Source organism: Molossus molossus, unplaced genomic scaffold (genome assembly GCF_014108415.1).
Source record: "Molossus molossus isolate mMolMol1 unplaced genomic scaffold, mMolMol1.p scaffold_m16_p_4, whole genome shotgun sequence".
NCBI lineage: Eukaryota > Metazoa > Chordata > Mammalia > Chiroptera > Molossidae > Molossus > Molossus molossus.
This window is the reverse complement of record NW_023425377.1, coordinates 21,894,159-21,916,766: the sequence shown is the minus strand read 5'-3', so window position 1 is coordinate 21,916,766 and position 22,608 is coordinate 21,894,159. Positions and strand designations below refer to the sequence as shown.

General features: G+C 45.5%; 1 protein-coding gene across 2 annotated transcripts in view; it reads left to right on the top strand.

Annotated features, from left to right (window-relative positions):
- The window catches only part of LOC118615245 (proton-coupled amino acid transporter 1), a 41,483-nt gene extending 19,674 nt beyond the window's left edge, over positions 1 to 21,809 (top strand). The window contains exons 6-11 of one of the 2 annotated variants that reach the window (XM_036240002.1): positions 280 to 364; positions 815 to 1,033; positions 5,355 to 5,453; positions 6,991 to 7,157; positions 10,434 to 10,603; positions 17,738 to 21,809. In XM_036240002.1, coding sequence (XP_036095895.1) covers positions 280 to 364; positions 815 to 1,033; positions 5,355 to 5,453; positions 6,991 to 7,157; positions 10,434 to 10,603; positions 17,738 to 18,009 — 1,012 coding nt within the window. In that variant the 3' untranslated portion in view covers positions 18,010 to 21,809. Of the gene's footprint in view, positions 1 to 279; positions 365 to 814; positions 1,093 to 5,354; positions 5,454 to 6,990; positions 7,158 to 10,433; positions 10,604 to 17,737 lie in introns of those variants that run through there. The other variant, XM_036240003.1, reaches the window with a different exon arrangement.
- Positions 21,810 to 22,608: the final 799 nt, after the last annotated feature.

The following is a 22,608-nucleotide window of genomic DNA, read 5'->3' as shown; positions in this document are numbered from 1 at the left end:
GTGCTCCGGCCCTTCCAGTCTTGGTATTGCCTTACCTCATGCAACAAGATGCCAGGAAGGGGACCTTGGAAACCACACAGATAGCACCTCTTTCACCTTCCAAAGCTCCAGACTGGTGGCACTTAGCACAATTTCTCCTTGCACCAGGGCACACTCATTCTTGTCACCTGATGGGAAGGGTCTTTGATGACTGGGGCAAGAGCACTGTTCAAACTGTCTCTCGGGGAGTCTTGCTTTATATCGTCGTAATCTTTGTATTCCTTCCTTCTCCACCTTCAGGCACATTGTGGACTTCTTCCTCATTGTCACGCAGCTGGGATTCTGCTGTGTCTATTTTGTTTTTCTGGCTGACAACTTTAAACAGGTGGGCCCCTTGTTGAGAGACAGAGAGAGAGAATGAATGAGTGAATGGCAAGAGATGAGTGAACTTTCTGTTTAGGATTTTTTCCAAACCAGTTTTTTAAAAAAGTAAAACCAGTTTTGATCAACAAAAGAATTAAGATTCTTTACTTGGAACACTTTACATAGAACAATGTCTTTTGTTTGATTTCATCTAAAGACCTAGGGCATTGAGAAACTAAAAATGTCTTGTCCTCCTTCCTGTCTTTAGGTAAGATATGGTCAAACCCAGCTCAATAATTAGGTTGCCATGATAATTATGAAGATCTCCAAAGACACTTCACCAACCACAGACTTCTGTATGGCCTTTTTCATACACTGAACAACATTAGTCAGGAACCACTTCTAGTGGGAAGTCCACTGACCACAGTCATTTGAGAGGCCTTTTCTATTTCTTGTCTTCCCCTTACTCTAGGTGATAGAAGCAGCCAATGCAACCACCAATGACTGCCACATCAATGAGACAGTGATTCTGACGCCTACCATGGACTCGAGACTCTACATGCTCACCTTCCTGCCGTTCCTGGTGCTGCTGGTGTTTGTTAGGAACCTTCGAGTCCTGGCCATCTTCTCCCTGTTGGCCAACATCACCATGCTGGTCAGCCTGGTCATGATCTACCAGTTCATTGTTCAGGTACAAGCCCAGGCTCTCTCCTCCCACCTAGTAACTAATCAAAGAAACAAACAAAACAAGTAAGTGGAACATAAATAGGAATATGTTACTTATGCGTGGTATATTTACATTAGGGGTTCTCAGCTTCAACACTATAGACATTTAGGGTGGGGTGATTGTTGTGGAGGGCTGTTCTGTGCCTCTTGGGATATTTAGCAGCCTCGCTGGTATCTACCCTCTAGGTGCTAGTAGCAATGCCTCCCCTCCTGCTGTGACAATGAGCATGTCCCCAGATCCTGCCAAACGTGACGGGGTGGGGAAGGGGGCAAAGTCACTCCCCTTGAGATCACTGGTTTACACTGTTCCCCAGTTAGACAGTTAATACATGGATCATTTTATGAGACTGGAAAATAGAGAAAAGTATTAAGATAAAAATAAAAACCAATTCTTCTAATCTATATTTAGATAAAATAATTCCCCACCACTCTAGTTTTATATTTGTCAAAATTATAAATCTAGTTATTGTTCCCCCTCCCGGAGCCCATGTGGGCAGGCCTGTGGGGTAATGCGTGAGAGGATGGGTATCTAGAGGGGTGGGAGGTCAGGCTGAGAAAAATGTGCCCTTAAACACTGTGGCTGTGGGCAGTATGTTGCATTTTGCCAGAACTTGAGAAAAGAACAGAGTGACAGCAGTTGAGTAAAAGTATAACTCTTTAAAAAAGTATCTAAATTTAATTCCTCTGCCCTGGCTTGTGTGGCAGAGGTGTGGCTCAGTTGGTTGGGTGTCGTCCAGTGCACCGAGAGGTCGCTGGTTCAATTCCTGGTCAGGACACATGCCTGGGTTGCAGGCTGGATCCCCAGTAGGAGGCTTGCAGGGGCAGCCGATTGATGTTTTGCTGTCACATTGATGTTTCTCTCTTCTCCCTTCCTCTCAAAAAAATCAATAAACTATTCTTTTAAAAAAAAAAATTTCTTCCCGCCCTAGCTGGTTTGGCTCAGCGGTTGGAGCGTCGGCCTGTGGTCCAGAGAGACCTGTGGTCCAGAGAGACGAGGGCATGTACCTCGGGTGCAGTTTGTCCCCAGCCCTGGTTGGGTCGTGTGGGGGGCAGCCACTCAATGTGTCCCTTTCACATAGATGTTTCTCTCTCTCTCCCTTCCACTCTATCTGAAGAAAAAATGGAAGGGTATCCTCGGGTGAGGATAAAAAACATATATATATTTTTTACATTGTCAGGTTGCTTTTTCTAAAAATTACTGATTTCATATAGACTCTGTTCCACAGCACCTAAGTTTCCCATCCTAGCCAACACTGGATATATCAGTCATTCTAATTTTGGTCAGTCTGACAGGTGAACTGGACCTCATTTTCACAGTTACCCACTGATGTGCTTTCTAGGACAACAGTGGGTCAGAAAAAGTAAGGACTTCTGTACTGAAGAAATGACAATGAATTAGGTTGTACTTAGTGAGCATTTACTGTTTTTTCCTTGTCCAAGTGAGTCAGATGGGTGGCAGATATTGACTCTTCTGCAGAATTATTGTTTAAAACGAAAAATAAACAGCTTTCCATGTCCCATTTTATTGTGAGACTGGAAGATGGACCTGTGAATGCACAGTGGATCATTTCCAGAGAGTTTTCCCCCTGCCTCAGCAAATTAAGTTAAAACAGAGAAGGGTAAATAAATTCTTGATTTAATTTTGTAATTAGAGATCTCAGTGCCTAGGAAATACTGCAGTGGACATTAAAGAGTGACACACAGACCACATGCATTATAAACTGGTGCAGGTAGTTGGACTGTGGTCGTGATGATCAGAGGGCTGGGATCGGAATATGAGTGTGATAGCATCTCAGTCCCAGTTGCAGGAAGTGTCTCACTCAGAACCGTTGTCTGTGCATAGGACAACCTGCACTTTTGGGTGAGGCAGTCCTGCTGATTTCTTGAGAGCAATTCTGAGCCTGCCTCTCGGCTCAGCCAGGCGGGGTGTTGTGATAAGTAGTGCTAGCTGCCCGTGGCAGATTGCTGGTTTGGCTGTGTTGAGCAGCTTCGTTTTGACGTGGCACGTAGCTAAAGATGTTCCCTCTGGGTCGCGTTTGTTGCTGCTGCTGCTGCTGCTGCTGCTGCTAACTACTGTCCTGTCTTGGCGCTTTGCTCTCTGTACCAAAGGATTTCACCGCTGTATGATATTCCTGAATTTTTACGTAATCCTGAGATGTACGTGGCTGGTGCTCTTGTTCCTTGTGCACATGCCGTCTTAGGAAGCCGACCGAGCTCTTCCACCAGAGCATGTTTTCCTAGAACAAATGGATGGCAGCACAGTTCTGAGCAGAATGCTTGCCCAGATGAGATTCGCAATAAATATTTTATCACTGCATATCCTTAATTCTGAGATGCATTTGTTCACACTTACAGTGTTTCCAAAATTGGAGTACATCTTTCAGTTCTTACATGCACTTAACAGCACTTTCTCAAAAAGCTGTTATTATAATTGATAGTGTAGAACTGAGGAGATAATATATTGATAGCTGATTTTAATTTGTATGTTTCTTTGCATGTTAAACTTTCTTCATTTAGGTGTTTGGGTTATAAGTCAGTAGCGATGATTAGATATGTAGAATTTTAAATTCCTTTTGCTGGTCTCATTTACACCACTATTCCCAGATGTATTCTGAAGTTCCCTCTCTGCTGCGTCAACCTGACCTGATGTGTGAACCTGAGCAGTAGTCATCCTCTAACCAACAGCTTGCTCCTGTTTCCAGGAACTTAAGTCACACTGTGACTCAGGGATAATTACTGGGTACTCTCACTCTCTTGTCTCATTGTATAGCAGAATTATCTATTGTTTGTCTTCATCCAGTTACTGAAATGCTTCTTGTGAAGAGAGCTAACTGATTTCTTAGCAGCGGTTCAGGAAAAAACGTATTTTTAAAATTCTTTATGTTTTAGGGAGATGATAGTATAATTACTTTGAATCCTTTCAAAGAGAATCCCATTGCAGAGATTAATATTAGCTCTTCTTTTGTTCACTGATATTATTCTGTCACACTGTTAGAACATGCCCCATGTTTATCTAAATGCCTCTGTAGTTAAATCAGTTTTAAAACATTGTAAAAGGCAGTTGCAAAGTCAATCTTTATTTCAGTCTAAGCCTTGTACACACATGGTTTAAAAAGCCAAATTGTAAAAGGACGCTTTCTGCTCCATCATTGCTGTCTGTTACTGGGTGCTGCTGTGCAGTGTGAACCAGTAGGATTCTGTGTCTGCATCTCCTTGCTTGGGTTGTATATCCTTGCATTCTACCTGCAGTTCACAATTGCCTTGGTTTTTATTTGCCTATTTTTTAAATGCTCTTTTTGCTATTTTTTCCCAAGTGTTTCAATACTCTTGTCACCTGTCAATAGTTTCCAAGTACACTAAACTTATTCATAAGAATTTTTTTAAAAAGAAAGAAAAGTAGGAAAAAAAGAGAAAAAGAACACATCTCAGAATTTACCATCTTCCCCTCCAGATTTATCTGTGTGGAGTGTTTATGTAGTTGTATCATAGTGAATACGTAAATTTAAATTTTGTATTTTTTAAATTATTATTTTGTAGGCAGTTTTTCATGTGCTACTTAGTTATCTTAGTTTTTACTTTTTAAATAGCGCATGATATTCTGTGGTATAGTTGATGTGAGTAAACTAAATATTCACTTGTTTGGAAACATTTAGGTTGTTTTTAATTACTAATAGCTTTGTTCAACTTATTTATTTATTTATTTTATCCTCACCCGAGGACATTTTTCCATTTTTTGTTCAGATAGAGTGGGAGGGAGAGAGAGAAAGAGAAGGAGAGAGAGAGAGAAACATCGACGTGAAAGGGGCACATCGAGTGGCTGCCACCTGCACGACCAACCAGGGCCGGGGACAAACTGCAACCGAGGTACGTGCCCTTAGCGGGAACCGAACCTGGGTCTCTCTGGACCGCAGGCTGACGCTCTGACCGCTGAGCCAAACCGGCCAGGGCTGTTCAACTTTTCTGTATTCCGATTTTTTTTCTACTTGATTAAATTTCCAAGGATGTGATTACCTAGGGAAAGAACGTGACTATTTTTATGCAGGCTTCAACACTGGAGTTTTTTATGGTACATTGGGCTAGTCCTTTCCCAAAGTAAGTAGGGTTTTCTCAGCCTGAAGGGAAAAAGGTACACAGGCTAAATGTCCCCCAATCGTTTGTCAGGTGTCAGGCCTTCTCCCTTCAGAGAAGCTAGGATTTAGGAAAAGTATGACCTGTCTGATGTTGGGATTCAGATCTTGAAGCTCTGTATGTATAGGCTTTGCTTTGTTTTATTTTCTCTCTTTCAGAGGATCCCAGACCCCAGACGCCTCCCCTTGGTGGCATCCTGGAAGACCTACCCTCTGTTTTTTGGCACAGCCATTTTTGCATTTGAAGGCATCGGGATGGTAAGAGCTGCACTGTGATTCTCTGGTGTCCTTGGTGTCCTTGAGGTCTGCTTTAAGGAATGCCGAGGAAATGCTATTGGAAATGGTTTGAGACTTAATGGCGAGTTAGTGAATAGCATTTCAGCGATTTCATTGATGTTCTCAAGTGTAATTTGAGAATGTTTACATTCAAACCAGCTCTTTTGCACACCCATCTTCTGCATGTACAGTAAGCAGTAGTACATGGCAATTAGGAATGCAGAAGTTATTCTTTGCTTCATTTCGTTAGCCAAGACTTGAAAACGGAGTCATTCTGTAATTAGCGCCATCTATTACTTCAAGATTTTTCTGTTTTTACAGTAGAGAGAACATTGCTATTTTGACCCTTAGTTTGGACTTGGGGGCTGTTGAGCATATCCGGGTAAAGTACCACTGCTCACTGTTCACTGTGCGCTCTCTGTGTTTGCACCGCAGGCCCAGGCCTGGCAGTCATGGAGGAGGGGGGCCCTGCCTGCTGTCTCTTCAGACTCCATAGGAGGACACTGAAGGAAAGCTTAGAAACTGACTCTGATTGGATGTGGATCAACTGTAGCTTGAGACCCTTGAGCTGGTGGCATGGGGGTTGAGGAAGGCCAGCTGGGAATGCAGAGCTGTGGCACCCCTCAGAGCACCAGGCTTTGGCTCTGGTGTCTGCTGGGGTGTGTCTGACACAGACCTGCTCTGCCTCGTGGCCACAGGCACTGGGGACAAAGGAGTGTATGACAAGGTCAAAGATAGTTTGTAGTCATTGTCCTGCCGTTGCTTTTCCTTATGGGTCATGCCAGAAGCAGTTAATGGCAGATTGTGAGATTGTCATAGTTATTCCTCCGGTCTTCCCTGTTCCTCAGTCAACCAATCCTTCTGTTCTCTCCTTTGCTTTAGTGAAGATTAAAGAACGTTCTCTGCTGTGAGGGAGGAGGCGGCGAGGGTCAATGGTTTGAAATAGGAGTCTGGAAACTGGGTTTTGTTATACATATCTGAGATCCTAAATATTCAAGATCCTTTATTAAATCATGCCACCCCAAGCACCTCGGTTTCTCTAACTTGGAGGTTTAACTTGTCACTGCTGGTGCCTACCCCTTGTGAGGTAAGGAAACAGTTTCTGTGGATGAGAGTGGCAGTTTTTCCTGACCCATGTGTTCTTTGGACAGGTTAGCAAAGCTGTGATCTCAGGTGAGGTACAGCTGGCCTGTGCCAGCACCAGCATCTGTTCCAGGTGGGCATGAGGCATTAGGGCCTGCTAGTTGCCAGGTGGCTGCATTCAAGGGGCAAAGAGAATGCCCAGCCTACAGTGGTCTCATAGCAGGAGGCAGAATGCTAGTCTGGACCAGGAGTCCTGGGTTCCAGTCCTGCCACCCTAACCTCTCAGGACTTTCCAGCAGAGACAATGAGCTGTAAGTCTCAAGCTTTGGGGAATTCTAAAGATAAAGAAATTACTTTATTTCTGAGAATATTACTTTTTTTCTTGGCCATTAATGTTCTTTGCTGTGCTTTTTCTTCTCTCTCAATACTCTTATAGGTTCTGCCCCTTGAAAACAAAATGAAGGATCCCCGGAAATTTCCAATCATCCTGTATGTGGGAATGGCCATCGTCACTACCCTCTACATCAGCCTGGGGTGTCTGGGGTACCTGCAATTTGGAGCTGATATCCAAGGCAGTATAACCCTCAACCTGCCCTACTGCTGGTATGTTGGGGAGGATGGAAGCCCGGAAGCACTAGATAGTTTTTAAATCACTGTAATAGGTCAGAATGTAGATCCTTTCTCCTACTTATCTCTTCAGTCAGCCCACTTCACTGTAGCCCACTGCTCCCATCACCCCCAGGCCCGCCCGTCCCTTTGTGGCTACTCACCGAGCCTTTTGACCCATCGCCCTGCCTGAATCTTTCATTTTATTTTTTACATGTTTTTATTGATTTTTTAGAGAGAGAGGAGGGGAGAGAGATAGAAACATCGATGTAAGAGGAAACATCGATCGGCTGCCTCCTGCACGCACCCCACTGGGGATTGAGCCTGCAACTGGGCATGTGCCCTGACCAGGAATTGAAACCTCTCAGTCCGTGGGACACCACTCAATTCACTGAGCCACATCGGCTGGGCACCTGCCCGAATCCTAATCCTTCTCCAGATCTGGGCTCCCCCTTCTTCCCCCTGCAAGCTGCCTAACACTCAGTCCAGTCACGTATTCCCCTGTTGAGAACTCCTCAGAGGCTTCCCCTTGCCTTCCTTAATGTGCCTCGGGGCCCCTCAGGCTCTACCCCCCGACCCCCAATCCCACTCTGTGAGGAGCACTTGGTCTAGGAGTCACACACTGTGAGAAACTGGTATTGCGCTGATAGCAGCTTCAAGTCTCAGGGGCCCCTTCTCTCCGCTCCCATAGGATCCCATTAGGATTCCATCCTAATTTTCATTCCATCGTGTTGTAATTGTTCGTTTACCTGCACTGTGATCTCCTTGCACTGTGACCTCTGTGAGGGCAGCAGCCATCCAGTTCTCCATTTTATGCTAGCATCTGGTACGATCATCATCCAGTGAATGAATTTAAAAAAAATTATTTTTCATTTATTGATTTTAGAGAGAGAGGAAGTGAGAGGGAGAGAGATGGAAACATTAATGAGAGAGAACATCAATTGGCCGCGTCCTGCTTGCTCCTCACTGGGGATCAGGCCCACAACCTGGACATGTGTCCTACCAGGAATCGAACTGGCGACCTGTTAGTGCGTTAATTGACATTCAACCACTGAGCCACACAGGCTAGACCAGTGAATGATTTTTGAACAAAAAGGAGGAATAAACACTGAGACTGAGGCATTAGTTCCCAGCTCCTGCTGTGCCTCTCCCGTGCAGTCCCTGACTTGGTGTGCTCATGGAGGCCTCTCACCGTGGATCAGGGGTTGTTGGGAGCCCTTCTGTGTCTCACTTTTCTTAACTCTTGGTTGCTGTATTATATGGAAACACTGAAACACATTGAAATGCTTCCTAACAAGGTAGATGCCACAGGGTGTGTTCTAAGCAGCTGTTCTGTTTTGGAGATTAACATTTCATGGTGGAGAATAGCTGTGAGCAGACACTGAGACGCTAGCTGAGTGCCCTGGGGATCAGAGTAACTTTTCGGCTGGTGGTTGATCTGCCTCTGTTTTTCAGAGCTCTGATTGGTGAGGCATTATGCAAGGACAGACTGAGAAAACTGAGAAAAATGTTTATTCAATAGTGTTTAGCAAAGGATACCCTAGTCAGCAACTGTCTGGGGGCTAAATTTGCTGTAGCTAGTCAATTGGTAGTCCTGAAATGGGTTGTTTTTAGAAACTCTTTCTTTCTCTTGCTCTCTGGTGCCTGCTTTTAAATTTCCAAATGTTCTTACCCTATCAAGAATCAGATGGTAGTTTGGCATAAATGGATCAGGTGCAGCAGAAGTAGCCCACGTACTCTAAAGCTGTAGGTGGGCATCTGTCTTCTTTCCTCTGATGTTTCAAACCCAGCTATACTAATCTTTCTGCCACCATTCGGTTGCAGTTTATTTGGCCATCCCTGCAGGTGACTATCCTGATTCCAGACTTCCCAGCACTCCAGCAGGCTTTGGTGCTACACTGAGTGTAATTACAGAGCCACCAGCTGATTTTTCCAAAGAGTGTTTATTATCTATTCTTGGAGCAAGTAAGACCTTTTGTCAAACTCAGTCTCTCCCAGGGTATTCTCCTGCTTCTAGCATAAGAACATCTAGGTATTCAGTTCAACCACAGAGAAATTCATTGCATATTATACACAATATAGTCCGCACTTCTAAATAGATTTCCAACAAATGAGGTGGGCAGCCAGTGTTTCTTGTTGCTTAACGCATGAGGGTCTGGTTTGATGTGGAGTTTTGCTTAGGGGCAGGGTGGTCTTCCCTTTAATGATTATGGGAGATCCATAGTACTTGTACAACTTTTTTTGTACTCCGCATAGTGCTAAGCATGGACTAGATAGAGATATCGCATGGTGAGTTAATGGTCTTGAGAAGCTACAGATGATGCAGTGGTAGGAAGACCGCTGCAGTGGGGTGGAAAGATGGATATGCTCCTGCCTTTTGGTCTTGTGTGGTCACCATCTGATTCTAGGGATCACTGAATTGGATGGGGAGGATATAAATAAACAGGCTTGTTATATTTAATGGTATTTAAAAAAATTTTTTTTCTTTTTGTTGATTAAAAAAAATTTTTTTTTCTTTATTGACTTTGAGAGAGAGAGGAAGGGAGAGGGAAAGAGATAGAAACATTGATGAGAGAGAACATCGATGGCCGCCTCCTGCATGTCCCCCGCTGGGGATCAGGCCCACAACCTGGGCATGTGCCCTAACTGGGAATTGAATTGGCGACCTCTTGGTGCATGGGTAGATGCTCAACCACTGAGCCACACTGGCCGGGCCATTTCATTGTATTATTGTTTTTACTTTTGAAAGGATATATGCCCCTGGTAAAGATTCCAAATGTTCAAAGGGTACACAGAAAATGTTAAGTTTTCACTCACCTCCTTTAGTTCCCATTTCAGAGGCAAACATATTAACCAGTTTCTTATATTTTCTTCTGGAGATGTTTCATGTGTGTGAGAGTGTCACATATATGTGTATGTGAGGAGGAATGGCTTTTCTCTTTTTAAACAAATTGTAGCACACTGTAGACACTGCACTGCTTCATGAGGACACCATGATTCATTTAACCAGTTCCCCACTGATTAGCATTTCAACTGGTTTCAGACTTTTGTACTTAAATAATGCTGCAGTGACATATTTTGAATGTAAGTTTTTGTGCACATGTGCAAATATATCTGCAAGATAAATTGTTAGAGATGAAATTGCTAGACACATGCGTTTGTGGCTTGGATAGATATGGCCACATCACAACAGGACTGCACCATTTTGCACTATTCCTGCTAGTATATGAGCGTGCAGAGTGGCTTTTGAATGTATCTGGGCTCTCTCTGCAGGCTGTACCAGTCGGTGAAGCTGCTCTACTCCATCGGCATCTTCTTCACCTACGCCATCCAGTTCTTCGTCCCAGCCGAGATCATCATCCCCTTCTTCGTGTCCCGTGTGCCCGAGCATTGGGAGCTGGCGGTGGACCTGTTGGTGCGCACCATGCTGGTCTGCTTGACATGTGAGTAGAACACGGTGGGTGGGGGGGTGTAGCCTTGTTTGTTTTTTCCCAAAGGGCACCCAGCCTCCAGGGCTTTCACAAGGGAGACCTTGCATTGTAGTGAAGTTGCCAGTCTTGGCATGCTCTCTGTGTCAGAGTTGAGGTGTGTCCAGATGGTGAGGTGAGTTGATGACATATATACTCTTATTATTTATTCTATCTTTAGAATAATATAGGACTCTGTGATTTCTTTAATTGAACCAGAATTGAGTGTTTAGGGGTAAAATATGTGAATGTTGTCCAGCTTTCACTCATAGTATGGGAAATCAGAAATGATGTAATTGGTCACCTGTTAGCAAGAGAAGGGCAGGCAGGAGACTATCCTCTTCAACCACCCAAGAAAAATACAGAGAACAGACTGGTGCCTATCCCAGAATGGAGCTTGTCAGGGGAACAGATTAGTACCTACCTGAGGATAAACCTCTTCAAGAGAATAGCCTAGTGTCTGTCCCAGAATGCACCTCCTCAAGGGAGCAGACTAATGATATTGCAGAATGCACCTCCTCAAGGGAGCAGACTAATGATATTGCAGAACGGACCTCCTCAAGGGAACAGACTAATGACATTGCAGAATGGACCCCCTCAAGGGACAGACTAATGACATTGCAGAATGGACCTCCTCAAGCCACCTACAGTTCCTTTTTGTGGTACTTCAAGGATAGTGGGCAGAAGCTTATCATTCTGGATATCTGTGTGACAATAACTCCCTGGAACAAGGAACTAAAGGCCTTTCCATGACTTTCTGATTTAATCTTGGGGAGCATTCCTTCTGAGGATTTATATCTGGGTGGGGCTGGTTAGGAGCTGGGCAGAGGGTGGACACTGATTTTTCCAGGCCCAGAGAGCTGATGGCAACCATGAATCTGACTTCTTGTAGCCTTTATTTGGTAGGCCTTCAGCCTCTGTCTAGTCCAGCCTATAGAAATAACAAACTTAGCAACTAATCGAGGGCAGCCTGCTGGCCCAGAGCTATTGCAAATGAAGGAAGGTGATTTATTTTGCTTTTCCAGTAAATTGCCTAAATGCATGCCGATAGGATAGTTGGATTCTGGTTTTACCTATCTTCCGCCAGCAGCTCTGGATGCTTTGATTCAGATATGTGTGTTTCTTCTGTGGTGGATTAGTCATAAGTGTTGAGGAGACGGATTCCACATGCAGGTGTTCATAATGTCAACTATCAGAGTCCCAATTCTTGATCCAAAGGGCATTGGGAGAAAGGGTGAGTGAGGACAGTTCACGTCATTGCCTTTGTTTCAAAGTGTTCCTCTAGAGAAACTAGGTCTGTCTGGGTGAAACGCGCTGTCCCTGCCTAGAGAGCAGCTTCTCCCTGACCGAGAGCTGGGGCGGTGACGCTGGGCCTGATCCCTTCTGCGGCCCCATTTCCTTCTCAAGTCTGGCTTTAGCCTCCGGTAGCATATGCCTTGCTTCCTGCCAGGTTTCCTTCCACTGCTCCCTGCAGGAGCCACCAGTCTCTGATTCACAGACCTCATGCTGTCCTTAGATGACTCGGTTTTTGTTTCACTTTTCCTGGCTCTGGCTCTGTTTCTGGGTCTCACCTTTCTTCTACAGCATGATGCTCAAAGGACTCGAGCTGCCTTTGATCTTGAAGCGCATTCAGTTGTGTTTTTCCCTTCTGTGATCTCTTCTGATTTAGCATTGCATTGTCATCCTTTAAAAGGATGCAGCCCCTTCATCTCTGAGCACTCTGGCTTTCTGGCCTTCCCTGGAGACTCTGAAGCAATTGTGGGATTCAGGAGTGGCCTTTCACTGTAGCACCAATTTAAATGTATTTATGTGAGTTCATTTTGTTTTTGTTTCTTTGTACTTTCAGATCTTTTTGCACAAGATCAGTTGATATATGATTTTATTATTATTATTTTTTTTCTTTTTATCCTCACCCAAGGATATTTTTCCATTTTTTGTACAGATAGAGTGGGAGGGAGAGAGAGAGAGAGAAACATCGATGTGAAGGGACACATCGAGTGGCTGCCACCCGCACGACCAACCAGGGCCGGGGACAAACTGCAACCGAAGTATGTGCCCTTAGCGGGAACCGAACCCGGGTCTCTCCGGACCACAGGCTGACGCTCTAACCGCTGAGCCAAACTGGCCAGGGCGATATATGATTTTAGAGCTTTGATATAACTCATTATTTTCATAACCCATAAGTTTTAATGGAAGCTTGTTTTATGTTTATTTCTGGTGTTTTTCTTGTCTTTTCCCCAAAATTTTCTCCTCTTCCTCACCTTTCATTCTCAAGGAAAGTAGGGTAATTTGGTCCAGCCTCAATTTTTTTTTTCTAATTGGAATTGAACTTTCTCACCAATCTTCTCTGTCTCCCAGAGATTGCTCTGTCTGCTTTTTGATGCTGAATTTCATACTGCTAGGGAGAAGGGGCTGGGGAACTATGCATGTCAGAGTATGGTGCTCATTCTGTTATGATTTCATATGGGACAGTATTTACTTCCAGCCCATATGTTTAGAAAAGTCAACTCCACAGGTCACCTTATGACCAGGGCTTGTGTCAAAGGAGAGGCTAGAAGAGTCTGGCTCCACCTGGGGACCCCACAGATGCAGGAAGAACAATTTCTTAGGATTCCATGAGGCACTAACCTGTCCTTCAGTAGTCGCTACTAATTCTGTGTGGCATTTGCCATGTGAAACATTTCACTTCAGTTAGCTATGAGAATTTCAGAATCCTATTGTTGAAGATGTAATAACACAAAAGCCTATCAAATGAGAGGCCTGTTTAGACCAGAAAGCATAGCTGACAACATTCCAGCACCCAGGCCCTTTGGAGCACATAGCTTCCAGGTCCAAACAGAGTGGCTTCTCTGCCTGGTTTGGCCTTTCACAGTCTCGGCCTTGCAGCTCTGTGGGAAAGGGTAGCAGCGTAAACTAGCTGTGCCTGTGCCCAGCCCCAGGCACCCTTGTGAAGCCTGTTTCCTCAACTGTAAGATATGAAGGGTATCTCATCACCGAGGTTTCTCTCAAGTTTAAAATTCTGTAATTCTGCATAACTACTTTGAGCCTTATTTTAGATTTTGACCAAAATATTGCTTGGAAAAATAAAGTTAATGTAAAGATATTTGGAGAATGTCTAGATCTGGGGTTATTGAAGAAGAAATTCTCAATATCCCACTGACTTAACAAAATAATTTTCTTTTGCATTTTATCTTCTGTGTTAAAACTCATGGGTGCATTTTATTTTATTTATTTATTTATTATTATTATTTTTTTTATCCTCACCCGAGGACATTCTTCCATTTTTTGTATAGATAGAGTGGGAGGGAGAGAGAGGAAGGGAGAGAGAGAGAGAAACATCGACGTGAAGGGACACATCGAGTGGCTGCCACCCGCACAACCAACCAGGGCCGGGGACAAACTGCAACCGAAGTACGTGCCCTTGGTGGGAACCGAACCCGGTCTCTCCAGACCGCAGGCCGACGCTCTAACCGCTGAGCCAAACTGGCCAGGGCTCATGGGTGCATTTGAAAAAAAGTTTCAATCATAGTATACATATAACTTTGTCTTTTTAATTTTATTTAATATATCATATATATATATATATCCATCCTTCATAAATATTTTCATGACTGTGTGATATTCCGTTATATTGGTGGATCATCTTTACTAAACTACTTCTTTAGTTTTGGATATGTAGGTTGTTTCACTTGCTTTTGTACTTTTTGAATTTATACCCCTATTACATGAAATTATATATTCTCTCTATGACTATATAATCAACTTAAGGTAGATTTCTAGACATTTAAGAGTAACACGTGGGCTTTCCCAACATCAGTCATAATAAAACAGCAGAAAGAGCTTCTGGACACAGGAGCAGTAAGTGTTCAATTGGGATATTACTTTATATCATATTTCTGTGTGTGTTTGTTCTCTTAAGTGCTTTCTCTTCTTGTGCGTTAGTCAGCTCTTTCTGTTGCTGGTCTAAAACCACAGACTTCAGAATCCCAATCAGTTCCTTCTCTGAACATGGCCATTTGCTTCAGCCATTACACGATCCTGTTTGTAGTCTTTTAACCCAAAGGGAAGATGTTTTGTAATACCACTGGAGCCTCTTGAGTAATCATGTGGTCCGGCTGAGCTGTCCTCAGCCCCTGCTTTCTGTACAGGCCACCTCTGAGCTGCTGCAGAGGGCTCTGGACCTGCCAGGGGGCAGTGTGCTGTCTTCCTCTTGTATGGGGTGTTCTTTTGTGAGAGAGAGTGGGGGGAGGGCAGAGAGGGTATTCCCAGTTGGCTGCCTCCTGAGATCTCTACTTTCTTGAGTTTCTCTTTTTAGAAGGCTTTAACTCGTAAATACATTTACTGGTAAAGACATTTAAAGGTTTTAGTTGTTCCCATTTCTTTCCTAAGTACCTGATTCCTGCCTCTGGAGTTAGCATAGTGGCCAAACAGATATTCCTGCTGCTGAGCCCTTGGGGCTTTTATGCTAATTTGGATCCTCATCTTTTTCTCTTCCCCCATATTAGCGGGAGGCCCACTCTTATAACCTCCCTCCATTATCTTTCTCCAGTGTCAGGCTTTATTTAGGGTTCAGTTATGGTATCTGGTCCGGCTAGGAAGAGGGTCTTTCTTTTACAGCCCTGTGGTCCTGGCTTTAAGAGAAGTTTTCACCTGTTTGAAAATCTCTCTTAAGGATATTTTTGTTAAGTATGCTTATCTTGTTTATTCTTTGTAGTAAAAACAAGAACACATTTCTAGATTGCTTTAAAAATACCATGATGAAGCAGAACAACCCTATCTAGTCTGAGAAAAGATTCTGATCACAGAAGCTTCTGTTTCTGTTTCCACTTAATTCTTATCTCAGAGTAGATAGAGCACATCTGACTTCACACTATCATGACTGTCCATCTGTCCTTCAGGTTGATGTGAGACAGGGAGAGAATATGACAGACTCTCAGAGCTTGAAGGGGCCCGCCAGGTCATCTGTCTCCTCTTGCGTCTCACTGTCTCTGCTAAGGGCCTCCCTTCTCTTGCGTGGGCTGGAGCAGTCAGGGGCTGGCACCAGAGGAGTAACTCACACTCCCTTTAATGGCACAACATCGGTTGGGCTACAAGCTGTGTTTGGCACAGTCCTGTGTTCGAGGAGAGGAGTCCTACCTCTCGCTCTGCTGTGCCACCCTTGAGCAGCACACTGCTTCCCAGTTGACAGTGAGTTGAGGTACACAACCCAGGACACATTCCTAAGTTACTGAATGTGCATGTAAGTTGGGTGAGACTTCAGCAGTCCTTCAGTATTAGTGCAGTCACCTGTTCATGAGTAAAGAAACTGAGTCTCAGCATGGTGAGCCGATTTACCCTGGAGCACAGCCTGCTATTGAGCAGGGACTGGTAACTGTATTAGCTAACATTTTTTTTCTTTAAATAATCTTTTATTTTTCCATTACACTTGACATACAATATTGTGTTAGTTCCAGATGTACAACCCAGTGATTAGACATTTATAAAACTTATGAAGTGACCACTCTAATAAATCTAGTACCCATCTGACACCATATATATACATAGTTATTAAAAATGGCATTAGAATGATCATAAATATTATGTACAGAAGGATATAATTTAGTTGTAAAGTTTTTTGGTTTTTTTGGTTCCTTGGATATCTGAATTTATTTATTTTTGTTACAGATGTTTCTCCTTTTCCCCCCACTGACACTCCCCTCCCCCTCCCTCCCTGTCCTGTCCCCAGCTTTGTTGTCCATGTCCATTGTTCATGCGTACATGCATATAAATTCTGTGGTTTATCTCTCCCCCCACCCCCTCTTCTGGGGATTGTCAGTCTGTACCCCACTTCTATGTCTCTGGGTCTACCCTGTTCCTCAGACTGTTATGTTCATTATATCCCACATTAGCTAACGTTTTTGAAGCATTCATTATGTGCTTAGTCCTTTAAGATCTTTGCATTTGACAATCCCTATTTAGCAGTAGGGGAAATGAGTCAAAAAAAGGTTAAGTAACCGAATGGTTTGTGGTGGAACAGGAATTGGAGCCTAGGTTCTGAGTCCAGAGCCCGAACTCTCAACCACATTCCTGTATGGGCAGATCCCAGAGAGGGCAAGTGTCTTATTCTGGGGTACACTAGATCAACCCTTGTTGAGCATTAGGTTATCCATGATGAGAAGGCCATTTTGTCATCAACCTGCACTTTCTCTCCAACTTCAAATTCAGGGTTGGAGGAATATCACCCACTCTGTTTATTTGGAAATAGCTAAGGGCCGAAAAGGACTATTGTTAAAAGCCTGCACTTTTTGTAGACCTACTGGAGGCTTCAGAACCGTGAAGGGTGAATGCCCGTGGAGGATTGCCAGGAGGACAGGGCTGTCCCGAGGCTGCGAAACCACGGCAGGGCCAGGTTAGGCCCAGGACTCCTGTGCTCCCTTTGTTATCAGGCTTCGAGATCCTCGTGTTATTTCCTTTGTAAGGCCGAGAATGGTCAGGGCCGACTGTGTGCCGGGTCCTCCGCCAGACCACCGTGGTGTCTCCCTGGCACAGCAACCCAGTATCTGACTCCCCCAGTTCTTCACAGACAGGATCTTCCTGCTGATCAGCCAGACCCCCTGTTCTCCCTTCTTTTGTGGGTATGTGCGGTAGTCTGTATTTTCTTACTCAAAAGGTCTATGTGACTGTACCAGGGGCTTGAGGTCCTGGATTCTAGTCCCAGTGCTGTCAGTTTATATCATGTGACCTCTCTGGGCCTCTCTTTCCACAGGGACAGTCATGTTGTGGAGTCATATACCCATGGAGCTGAGGCAAATTCAGCTTAATGAATAGATACTTTGCTGTGCTGTCTGCTAGACACTTGACTGGTGATTTTCAGCTGGTGTGCTGCAAGAATTTTTAAAATATGTAATACCTGACAGTCCTAGTTTTGCCGGTCTTGCAGCGAGACCCAGGTTATCCCACCTCTTTGGGCATTTATTTTCTCATCTGTGGAACAGGATTGGGTGGGGTAATGCCTAGGTTTCCCTAGAGCTCTCCATTCCATGACAAGGATACTTGCTAAATTAGCAGAACAGTGAGGAGGTCTTTTCCGGCTCTGGGCAGCCTTGAACACCCATGTCCTCTCTCCCACAGGCGTCTTGGCCATCCTCATCCCCCGCCTGGACCTGGTCATCTCCCTGGTCGGCTCCGTGAGCAGCAGTGCCCTGGCCCTCATCATCCCGCCCCTCCTGGAGATCACCACCTACTACTCGGAGGGCATGAGCCCCCTCACCATCGCCAAGGACGCCCTGATCAGCATCCTGGGCTTCGTGGGCTTTGTGGTGGGGACGTATGTGGCTCTCTATGAGTTGATCCAGCCAAGCAATGCTCCCATTTTTATCAACTCCACCAGTGCCTTTGCCTAGCTATCTGGGTGCACCCCTGCACCTGCCCACCCCTCCCCTGTGTGTTCCCCAGCACCTGGCCCCAGAGCCTCAGGAGGGTGCTGTCAGGAACCCTGCTACCTGGCACCCAGGTGCCCTGGGGCAGGTAGACTGAGGGCAGGGGGAGAGTGGGTAGCAGTCACGCAGGAGGGACCTTTAGTGGCAGTGCCAGCATTGTCCGTTTGTACTTATTTTAACCCAGAACTTTACAGCTGTTTTCCCTCTTCCTGCCTCCTCCCTTACTTGCCTCTCTCCTCTGACCCTCCTCCCCCAAATGATTCTTGTTGCACAGCTCACTTTATTTAAACATTTTAGCATCTTCTTCCCTGGTCCAGGCCCAGATGAAATAAGTGAGAACTCTCCCTCTTTATAAAGCCGGGCCTATCTCTTTCTCATCTCTCCCCCAGATATTTTACCTCGATATTCACCTACCTATTTAAATCTCGAGTGGTGTCTGGATCTACCTAGTGGTGTAAAACCAGCCCCCAACTCTGGAGTTTTTAACCTTGACTCTCTCTGGCTTGCTGTGACCCTCAGCAACACCTTCTCCTCTCTGATTCCTTGTGTGGGTCACAGTACTGTATTCTTGGTTGCTTTAGCCCCCAAAGGATATTAAGTGCTGCCTCAATGGAAAATATTTATATTTTATTTAAAATTAGCTTTTGTTTTTAGACTCTCTAGATCAGGGCTTATTGTGAATTGTTCCTTCCTCAGTAAACTCGTACTCAGCTTCTCCGGCTGAAAATTGCTGCAGGAAGTGTCTGCCGAGGTCCTCAGCCCTCGCGGCCGAGTGCCTCACGGGTTTAATCAGGATCATCTAAACACGTACCTCTGTGGGGAGGCATGGCCTTTGCCTGCCACTGACCAGCCTGATGTCATTCTGAGCAGACATGAAGGACTCAGGAAGTATCGCCAGTGCACTAGGCTGAGGGAGAGGACGGCCGAGTGGGATGTGTCTCTGCTCACGGGAGGCGTGTAGAGCGGTGGCTTTGTGCATTCGGGCCTGTTTCCGAGCCTCAGCCCCTGACAGGCACACGGCATGGTGGCATTCAGTCACCATCGTGCTGGGAAGACACCCGCACTGTTGCCACGGATGAGACGATGAGGTCATTGTGCACAGAGAATGTGAAATTAAGTTCAGAGAACTTACAGCAGCTGGTCTGACACTAAGTGTGGTGCTTGGCTGTTCACAGTCAGCGGGGGACAGGGCAGACCGTGTCCTGTCCTGGCTGCCTCCGTGACCTGGACTCTAACGGAACCACTTGGTCGGGATTTTGGTTTCCTGTGTTCTAAACACTAATTGTGATGCCTGACCCTCCCCCTGCGTGTCAGAAATAGTCTCAGGGTTGGCTCACCTCGAGGTCAGCCTTCAGATCTGGGAACAAACTGCAGAGAAGGCAGAGGGCACCTTGCCTTGCTTTGGGCTGCCCCTTCCCTCTTTCAGAAGGGCGTTGTCACTAACTCTCCATCTCTTGAGCTGTGCATGTGTATGTGTGTGTTCATGCACATGTGGTAGGTCTTGCTTCCTCCATTCCTGTCGCTAGGCTTTGCTTACTTACCTTCGGCTACAGTTCGCCCTGAAGGTTGGGAGAGCAGCACAATTTTATCAGGGTTTTTTGTTTTGTTTTGTTTTGTTTTTAAAGCATATAATAATGATTTAATGTACATTTTTGTCAGGGGTTTTGTTTTTGTGTTTCACCAAAGCTCATGAGGGCTGTGATCCACCTTTACAGCCCCTGTTTTTTCTTCCTCTTCTGTTTGAAAGCCCAACTCTCTCGTTGCAGTGACTTCTAAGCAACCAACCAACTTATTAACTTTGGAAGATTGGTGGTAACTTGGTCTCCCTTAAGGGAATGCCACTTTCCATCCACCATTTCTGCTCTCTGGCGGTCTCTAACAGGTGCTCACACGACCAAGGTTCTAGCTGGAGGTGGCAGCGGCCCTGCACTCTGAAGCCTCAGGCTTAGAACTCCCCAGAGTGGGTTCAGGAACTGTTGTCTCCCGTTTGCAAGCCTGGGCTCCAGCGGAGTTCCCGCGTGGTCCTGGCTGTTTGTACGAGAAGATGCACGCCAGTGGAGGGGTCAGAGGGGTGTCCTGCTCGCAGCTTCGGCGGCGCAGGCTTCCGTGCATGCAGGGGCTGCCTGAGGCAGTCCTGTCCAGGTGGGCAGTGCCACGGACCGTGTGCTGGGATAACAGCTGGATAGCAGCACAATACGGAGTTCCTCTGGCCCCAGGTCTTAGTGAAATGCAGGCTATTGCTTCAGGGTCCCTCACCCAGAGAATGTGCTGTATAGGAGAGACAGCTAGTGTTGGGGCTTCTGGAGGCTAATTTGGCATGGCCCTTACCCTGTTTGATCTCTTGCCTGTACTCCTGCTCTGACAGCCTGATCTCAGCCGCTTCAGAAGACCAGGCAAAGAGGACCCAGTCAGTGGGCCTGTCTGGTTGTGTAGTTGCACTGCAGTTAGGCGTTGAGTAGAAGGCCAGCCAGAGGATGGCAGTGGAAGGGAGCCCCTCCTCCCCTTCTGGAACCCGCCCTCTGGGCCAGCTGAGGGAAGCTTTTTCTTCTGCTGCCTGTGGGCCTTCTGCAGTTGGTTTCTTCTCATGCTCGTTAGGAGCCAGCTAGCTGCCCAGCCTCTTCCTGTGCCTTGCTGGGAAAAGAGCTCCAGCATAAGTAGGATCTGATCAGGAGCAACAGAGCAAAGGCTTTCTGGAGTGTGAGGCTGCATCTACCAAGCCAAAGGCCAATCCTGGATTTTCTGGCCCAACACTGTTAGGCTCTGTGCCCCTCCCCAACCTCCCCAATGCAGCCCCAGATTTTATTAGCTCAGAGGTAGCAGCTCAGAGCTCCTTGATCTGTCTGCAAATGCCTATTGAGAGCTGGCTTCCAGCTCCCTGTCGGCGATGTATCTCCCCTTAAATGCAGGTGCTTGCTGGGAAAAGCATGACCTGGCACTTTCTATTCAGTTTGCCTATAAGTTGTCACCCTTCACACGTGGCATTATTTATAGTGTGCTGCTGTCCGGCTGCTAGGAGCCCTTCATCGGCACAAACCCTGGCCAGATATATGTGAATGTATGTATGGCAGGTCTTAGCTGAGAACCTGCAGCTTGTGCCCTCCCTCTCTGTCACTCACCTCCCCGGCCAAATTCATTGGCTGACGCTTGCTACCCACTCTCTGCACTCAAAAAAGGTAACAGTTTGCAATTTTAGTGATGATCCCACCAAACAGGTATGTTAGGAAAATCTTCCCCATACCCCCATATTCCTGTCTTGCTTTTTTTCTCCTCCAACTTTTACCAAAATTATAGAATATCATTTTTGTTTCACACTACATGTTTGCTTCATGTTTTTTTGGAAATGCAAAATCTCAGTTTATGTCTATTTATAGCTCTCTGTCCTCACTGTTCACAGTCAGGGGGTTTGTTCGGTGGGTTTCATTTCGTAGCTGATCGGAGGGCCCCAGCCTGGGCCCTGGTCAGAACACGAAGCTGGTTCCTCACAGTGGAGACACAAGTACAAGAGGCACAACTTGGTGATGAGGGGGTCGGCTCCAAATCTGCCTTAGAATTAAATTTCCCAAAGTACATTACAAATCGCCAAGACTATCAGGGGAAGAGGAGACAGTGTGGTTTGTCTTTGAAATCATGGTTGATGCTTCTAGGCGCTAGTGCTATGTCTGCAAGGCTGTTAGCGGTGACAGCTCTCGCTTGTCGCTTCTTCCCTGTCCTGTGTACATGGAGTCATTCCCTGGCCAGGGGACGTAAATGGTGCTGATGCCAGGTTGTCAGTTGGGGGGGGAGGGTAATGAGGGTGGAGGGTGCCTGTCATAAACTGTGTTTTTTTTTGTTTAAATCAAGGTGATACAGGGGAAGCTATTTTGTTTCAGTGAATGATGAATTATGTGACTTGTAAAACGTGTCAGTGAATGTGTGAATAAGAGGAGTATGAAAAACTGCGGTCCAGCAGAGCGTGGTAACCACCCAGCACCGCGCGTGTTGTGTGCCTGCGTGAATGTCTGTTCCCTCGTGGTGTGTACAGAGATCGGATCAGGCAGGAGCTCAGAGACGATCTTGTTTTGGGTTCTGCACACGGATCATGTGTTAAACTTTTCCTGTTCAATAAATGAATTTTATTTTTTATTTTTGAAGGTTGTGGTTGTGTCTTTGTTTTCACTTTTTTGTATATTTTTTAAATGTATAAAAATACCCTGCTTGATAGATCAACATGTTTCTAGTTTATTTCACGGAGCTCATCCGGAAGAATAGTGTAAACAACAGAACCATCTATGGAATTGAGAGTTCCCCCAAAAGAGGCCAGGTAGTGATTTTTCTGTTAGATAGTCCTGCCTCTCCTGTCTGCTCCTGCTTCTCTCGAAAGCTTGAGTAGGAATTCTCACCCCTCCTGTGCATATCCGGATCACCCATACCAGGTTTTATGCATCAGTGTGGCTAGGCTATAGTGTTGAATAATTCAGTTACTCATTCAAACACTAACCTAGGTGCTCCTCTGAAGGTATTTTGTAGATGTGGCTAAAGTCGATAATCATTTGCCTTTAAATAAAAGAGATTATCCTCAAAATG